The sequence below is a fragment of the Cannabis sativa genome, chromosome 4, assembly GCF_029168945.1.
Source record: "Cannabis sativa cultivar Pink pepper isolate KNU-18-1 chromosome 4, ASM2916894v1, whole genome shotgun sequence".
In the NCBI taxonomy this organism is placed as follows: Eukaryota; Viridiplantae; Streptophyta; class Magnoliopsida; order Rosales; family Cannabaceae; genus Cannabis; species Cannabis sativa.
In genome coordinates, this window is record NC_083604.1 from 36,592,363 (window position 1) to 36,600,124 (window position 7,762).

General features: G+C 31.9%; 1 protein-coding gene and 1 long non-coding RNA gene across 2 annotated transcripts; one reads left to right on the plus strand and one right to left on the minus strand.

The window, feature by feature from the left end:
- Window positions 1-1,392: 1,392 nt before the first annotated feature.
- Window positions 1,393-2,763, minus strand: LOC133036906 (uncharacterized). Its single transcript, XM_061113677.1, has one exon. It carries the CDS (start codon window positions 2,761-2,763, stop codon window positions 1,393-1,395), a length of 1,371 nt encoding a protein of 456 aa, XP_060969660.1.
- Window positions 2,764-5,035: 2,272 nt separating this feature from the next.
- Window positions 5,036-6,701, plus strand: LOC133037006 (uncharacterized). The gene is made up of 2 exons (XR_009687328.1): window positions 5,036-5,744; window positions 6,012-6,701. It is a non-coding gene; the product is annotated as an uncharacterized LOC133037006 (long non-coding RNA).
- The last annotated feature ends 1,061 nt before the right edge of the window (window positions 6,702-7,762 follow it).

Sequence of the window (7,762 nt, forward strand, 5' to 3'; positions counted from 1 at the left end):
TTTCATAACAAGTACTATGAAATATTAATTTTATGCTAAAACATAAATATTATAATATTTGGGAAGAAAAAACAAATTAACTTACGTTAAGTATGTGTCTAACTCAGGACAATTATTCAAAATGTACCATTGAACTTGGTTTCGCTCCTCTTGAGTTAGTGTGAAAGATGATTGTTTGCCAAATGGTCTTGTAGGCATGTTGAATATAGACAAGGTAGATTCTTTTCTGACGCCAAGGTTTTCAGAATTACGATCAGGGCGATTAAATCGTGTCTCTATTCCACGAAGATACATGGAACAAAAATTTAATGCCTCGGTAATAATGTATCCTTGAGCAATACAACCTTCAGATCGAGCTTTGTTCTTTACATATTTCTTTAAATGACCTAATTCCCTGAAATTTATTATGTTTTCAATGTATAATTTTAAAATATTGTACTCAACAATTATCGAATAATACAAATTTAACTAAAATACAATTTATGATACCTTTCGATTGAATACATCCATCGCATTTGTACTGGACCTCCCAACTTAGCTTCTAATGGCAAATGCACCGCAAGATGAATCATCACATCAAAGAAAGCAGGAGGAAAAATACTTTCCAATTTACATAAGGTAAGTACAATGCCCTCTTCCAATTCATCTAAGTCTTTCACATTTAATGTCCTCGCACATAGTTTTCTAAAGAACAATGGTAACTCAGCAATTGCATCCATCACCTTTTTATTCAAATATGGCCTTAAACCAATAGGTAACAACCTTTGCAGTAAGATATGACAATCATGGCTTTTCAACCCAAATAATTTTCCATCTTTCATGTTAACATTTCGAGAAATATTTCCTGCATATCCATCAGGAAATTTTACAGATTTTATGAACGTACAAAATTCTTGTCGTTCCTTTGCCGATAGTGTATAACATGCTACGGTTTCAACCATTTATTCCCTTTCTTTTTCATGTGTAGGCTTAGAATATTTAAGTCTTGTAAATCAAGTCTTGCCTTTTCAGTATCCTTAGACTTCCCATCGATACTAAATATTGTACCGACCACACTCTCACATATATTTTTTTCAATATGCATCACATCCAAATTATGTCTTAGTTTTAACTTAGGTCAGTATTCTAACTCCCACAAAATACTTTTTCGCCTCCAGTTTGTTTTGTTTTCATAAGATGCATCCTTCATTTGTTGCTTATCTTCCTTAATGATCTTATCATTTTTCCCTGGCCTACATTTCCATAAACCTTTTACTTTGTCCAAGATTTCATCTCCTGTTAAAATTCTTGGAGCCGAACGTCTTTCAATTGTGCCATCGTACTCTTTATCATTGCGCCATTGGTGGTTTAGACTCAAATATCGACGATGACCCATGAAACATGTTTTTCCTCTTACTCGAAATGAAGATGTGTCTTCCTCACAAACAGGACAAGCCTTATACCCTTGAGTGCTATACAGGACACAGTACCATATGCTGGAAAATCATTAATCGTCCATAATACTGCAGCACGCATTGTAAAATATTCTTGGTCAACAATATTAAAAGTACGCACCCCATTTTCCCATAATTCCTTGAGCTCATCAATTAGAGGTCGTAAAAAGACATCTATGTCTTTTCCTGGAGCACTGGGTCCTGGAATTAGTAATGCCATCATTACGAATTCTCGTTTCATACATTTCCATGGAGGCATGTTATATGGAATTAGCAACACTGGCCACATACTATGTGCGTTTGATAAATCACCGAATGGATTGAATCCATCTGTTGCAAATCCCAACCTAACATTTCTAGTTTCTTTTGCAAAATTAGGATATTGTCGATCGAAATCCTTCCAGACTTCTGCATCAGCTGGGTGTCTAAGTTCACCATCAATATCAACACGTTCTTCCTTATGCCACCTCATATCAGTTGATGTATGGCGAGACATAAAAAGTCGTTGTAGACGTGGAGTTATGGGAAAATATTGCATCTTTTTGTATGGGATCTTCTTGCCTTTAGTTCCTTGAAATTTGTATCGTTCATGATCACATACAGGACATCTTTCAGCATTTTCATTCTCTTTCCAAAATAAAGCACAATTGTCCTTACATACATGAATGGTTTCATATCTTAAACCAAGATCACGCAACATCTTCTTAGCCTCGTAATATGACCGTAGAATCTTATTGTCTTTGGGAAATGCTTTCCAAAGTAAGTCCAACAACAGATCAAATGATTTCTTACTCCAATCACACATCACTTTAATGTGCATTAGATTAACAATAAATGTTAAGCTCGAGAATACTGTGCATCCGGGGTACAACTCCTTTTCAGCTTCAGCAAATAAGTTAGGTAATGAATTCCTTGCATTGTTGTCGCCATTTGAATCTCCAAGGTTCACAAAATCACTATTTCTATGAGATTGATTAGCTAAATCCTCTAATGCTGGTATCATATCGTCATCATCTTCATCATCACTATCATATAATGTGTTGTCTTCCTCAACGATTGATTCTGCATTCTCTTCATCCTCGTGTATTTCTGTGATATCTTCCCCGTGGAACTCCCATAAAACATATTTTGTATAAAATCCTCTTACAAATATATGGCGCTCAATCGTCTCCAAGTCATAATAGTATAAGTTCATACATGAAACACATGGACATCGAATCTTATTTTCATCATTCAAGTGAAAGGATGATAATTTAAGAAAATTCTTAAGTCCATCGAAATACTCCACCGATAATCTATCCTTTTGGAAAATCCAGTTCTTATCTATCATTTTTTATTTTATCTTTCGATAAACACGATGGATTATACTACAAGAAAAAATATTTCATATTAATGTAGAGAATACTAGAGCAATACCAATTATAAATTATGGTAGAAGAAGAGGAAATATCTATCTATGGATCAACATTGGAAGTAAGAAATTTTAAATAACAAAAAATTAAAATCACAATTAAATCTAATTTTATTAATTTTTTTCCATTTAATAAACACTACAATTTTTGTTTATAAAATTAATACATTTAAATCAAAGTTTAAAATATTAAAAAGAGAGTAGACCAAACATGAATGAGATTTACATAAATATTTGTTTTTTTTAAAAAAATCAACATAAGCATTTAATTTTTGATAATTCCTATTTTTTTAAAAAAATAATAATTATGATCATATTTCTAGTGCATGTTTGACATCGTGATTAAGAATTATTTTTTGTTTTTAAAAACATAAAGCTTGTTTGACCTTGTTTTTTAGAAACAGTTTTTAAAAAATAAAGTTATAAAAAACAAGAATTTTAAAAATAACTTTTTTGTTTTTTTTAAACAAAATCACTTTTGGACAATATTATTTTTAAAAAATACTAACTAAATGTGATGTGATATGTGATATGTGTTTAAAACTTTAAAAATTATTTTGTTCTTATTTCTAAAATCATACTTTTGAAAACAAAAAGCAAAAAAAAAAAGTTTAGTTGTACATGGATGAAAAATACCTTATTTTTTTTAAGGCTAGTCGAGTATATCTCTAATTTTAAAATAATAATAATAATAAATAAAATAAGAAAGAAGCTAGCTATAGCTTTAACACACAAACCCTAAACTCCCAAAAGCTAAGCCTCCCCTGCCGCCTAACCTAAACCTAAAATCCCTCTCAAAGCTCCCTTCTCGTTTGCTCCATTCGCCTGCACAGGCAGTGCTCGAGTGGTCACAAAGCTCTCTCTTATTCTTTTGCCTAAACCATAAACACATCCTAAATCTCCCTCTGCTAAAATCGCTGCCTTTCCCTCTCATCTCCGCCTAAATCTCCCTCTCATTTATCAAACACTACACCTAAAACTGCTCTATTTCAGCAAGTTACTTCAAATGGCAGCGAGGCTCCTGTAGTCGACCAGGAGGATGTCACCGTTGCTGGCGATTCGACGACGCGTGACGAATTAGCTAGTGCTGCGGTGAAGCTTCAGAAGCTTTATAAGGGTTATCAGGTCAGTAGTAATTAGGTTAGGCTATAGCTATCATTCTCTAATTATTTTAAGGCTATAGCTTTACTACTGTATGGTTTTAGTTTTTAGATAACTCATCTTAAACTTTACTGTATTCTCTTGCTATCATTCTTCTAGATTTGCAAAGATAAAGATGAAGCTGAAGTATGGTTTAGTGGTTTAAAAGCATTGATATCCCGTGGTCATCATCGAAAATGGAGAAATGAGTTTAGGAGTGATGGAATCCCATCAGAGGCAAATAAACCTAGAACATACACGAGGAGGAGTTCTCCTTTGCACTCTCCCTTCGGTAATTATGCATTATTGATTATATCTTGGAAATTTTTTTCGACTCTGTTTCTCTGTTTCTGTGATTGTGATGATATTGGGGTTGATAAATTTGTGCTGGGTTATTTTGTTTAGTTGCTTATTTTGTTTATATGATTAGATTTTGTTGCTTCTGTGTGGATATATTATGCTTGTAATGAGTCTTTTGACTTAATGAGGCAAATTTAGTTATGACAACACACACAATTATCTAATACTTTATGCCTAAGAAAACGCTCCACTATATTCTAAACTAATACATATTCTTTTGAAAAGTTGAAACAATTTTTTTCAATACAATTGTTTTGATTGTATTCTTTTAGTGATTAAGAGTTTCTGTTTTAAAAAAATAGGATAGAAATTTATTCAAACCTGTTTGTATGTACCCACTCCTTGTATCCTTTTTGAAATTCTTTGAAACACCTAACCAGTTGAAACACCTGAAAGGATTTTTTAATTAACAATCCAATCAATGCAAGATTATAAAGTCAATCATGATATATATCAAATATCATTTAGCTCATACATTTATACAACTATGGCACTTAATTGCTCTTTAGATTTGTTGAGGCTGTTGAGGCAAATTAAGGTTTTTGAGAGAAAAAAAAAATCGTTAACAGTGAATGTGAATAGAGTAATGAAAAAAAAATGACGATAAAATTTAATGTATGGTATATATATACATACACGTGTTTATTTAAAAACCAAATTCAAATTTTAATTTTTGAAATTTTTGTTATTTTTTAACCTTGTTTTGTGGGATACTTATCTTTTTTTGAAATTTAAATTTAAATTACTCTGTCCAGATTGTTTGTTTATAATTAATGTTTTTATCTTATTTTAAATCTTATAATAAATGTTTGCTAGGATATACGTCTTTTTTTCCTTTATTTTTGGATAAATTAAATTTAATATTCTTAAGTTGTTTGTTAATTTTATAACTAAAATGTTCTACATTTGTGGTTTAATTATTTATAGGTATAATTTTTAATTTAAAAATACATTAATTAAACTGAAAAATTAATTTTTGATCAAAAATTAAACTGAATTTTTGATTTAATTTTTGTCACCTACTGCTGCTATGATGACGTTTCTGCTGTGAAAAAGGTTGGATGTTGCTCTGCATAGTTTGTGGAATAAAAAGTCCTAGTGTTTGTTGCTCTACATTATCTGGTGCATCAATGTAGTCATTTGTTGTGGTTATCTGTTGTATATATTCCATGAGAGACATTAATCTTTGTAGTATTATCTCTTCATGGCCATCAATCGATATAGTGGTATTGTTGGCATAAGGCTTAAGTTTATGGCTATGTGAATGGTTTGGTGACATTCTCCTTTTCATATGCAGATAGTATATTGAAACAAATTGGTTATGAAAATCATATGAAAGTTGCCACTTGTGACTATTCCAAGCTATATTTCCATTGCCAAGAGTTTAAATGCTTTGCTAGGTGAGTTTTGGATTAACCCATGCTTAAATTGATATGATTATGCTCTCCCACCTCTCTCTAGCATAAAGTCTCACACCATGAGTTTACATTGTTCTTTTCTGCAGAAGTCTAAGAATTCAAACTAATATATGTGGTAGAAAAATTTCTCTAAGTTATTTGTCCCATATATGCATAAAATTTGTCATGATGCTAGTTTAATGTAGACATAACTTGTTTTCTTTTACCTTTTTGTTTGGTTTACATGATAAATTTTTTATTCCTATGTAGGGTGACATTCTGTAATTTAGTATGAGCAAGGATCCCACCTGTGTAGGAGAAATTCTTCTCTTTAATAAAGAGTGAGTTGCTCTATATGCTAGTTAATAGAATACCCTGCATTACATGCCTAATCAATTTTATTTTTCTTCATTATCTCTACATAAGAATTTTCCAGTCTAATTTACAGCATTGGTTCTAGTGTTGAGAGGAAGTTCTTATTTATTATGGGTTTGCAGGAAATTTCATGGCAGAGGCTTGATGATCTCTTGCCAACAAGTGGTAATATTATTTATTGTGGGAACACTGGCCTAAATCCTTATACAGTGGCCCCTTATCTCCGATTTTGGGATCTTTTATGATTTTATTAGAGTGATGGCTAATGATTTTCAGTATGATTAACAGTACAAATCATTGGATCTGAAAGTTATAAACTGGCACATTTTTCATTCTCTTCTCAGTCCAGATATATAGTTTTTTCTTATTTCTTGAAGCTCATATTAAAACAGAACATAATGCTTTATATATATTCTTCAGAGCTTATTTTTTCTGGCATTTGTCTTTGTATTATTACAGATGACTGGTCACTTGGCTACACTTCAATTTCTGGAGGGGAAGACTTTTGCATTGGGGGTCATCGCTTGAATGTCGTTTTTTCTCCGAATGGAACTCTGCTACAATTGTGAGTATTGGCCCGCCAAAGGAAGAGAAGAAATATGGAAAGAAGGATATGTCCAGTGAAAATGCATGGGTTAGAATGCTCCTCAACTCATTGTCAAGTCAGCAAAGTTGTAAGGTAACTCAGCTAATCTATCACATATAAAGAGTCTCAATTTTTTTCAGGTACTTCTCCTTGGAAGCTGTTGTTTGAAAGATCAAGAACTTGAAAAAAAACTAAGGTTGCCAATCGAGGAAGGTACGTATCCTACTGTTAGCTCAAATGAAAAGTAAAGCAGCAAATTAGTTAGCTTAAATGAATATACACAGTTGGTCACATTAATTATACTACTGCTAGTGCTCTAATATAAATAATACTGGAAATACATTACATACTTATCCATTCATTTGTGTATATACATTCATATATAAATATAGTACACATTTGACACTTGACAATATATTTATTTATGAAATATGAAAGTTGGCTAACTAAAACGTTTATAGCTTTTATGGAATACTTGTTTTGATTTATGAACTCCGTAACTTAACCATATTGTATAGTTTCTTGTTTTCTCTATTTTGCTAAGGTGTTGCTAATCTTAGAAATCTTGTTGCCGCTGCTGTTACCCAGAGCTTTCCTTCAATCTAAATTGGACTCCGACGGATAACAATAGTAGATCAAGAGGTAAAGAATTTTACCAGCATTATAGAGTTGTGTGATTATTTTGTTCTAGCATCTCTTAGCATTGATATGATTAATTTGTTGATTGCACAAATCTTAAGTAACTGTAGCATGAAATTTATTTATTTAGTTCATTCCTTACTACTAGTTATTTATCCGACATCAATGATGCTATGGTATATGTGGTAGGGAGCTAGTAATCTAGTTTTGGTAGAATCTGGATTGTAGGAATCATGGAGCAGGAATTCTCAAGCAACTGATGCCCTCTTGATGGTCTAACTGTAAAATTTTGTGTGCATGCAAAACATTACAACGAAGTAGTTCTAATTTTTTGAATTGAATCATCTTTACGGCAATCTGTACTTGATAACATCCATTTTAACTTTCATTTCTGCTGTGTGAACATGCCAAATTGTGACTT

Bases quoted from the DNA above. Each gene is read 5' to 3' on its own strand.
- LOC133036906 (XM_061113677.1), bottom strand. From the start codon at position 2,763: ATGATAGATAAGAACTGGATTTTCCAAAAGGATAGATTATCGGTGGAG.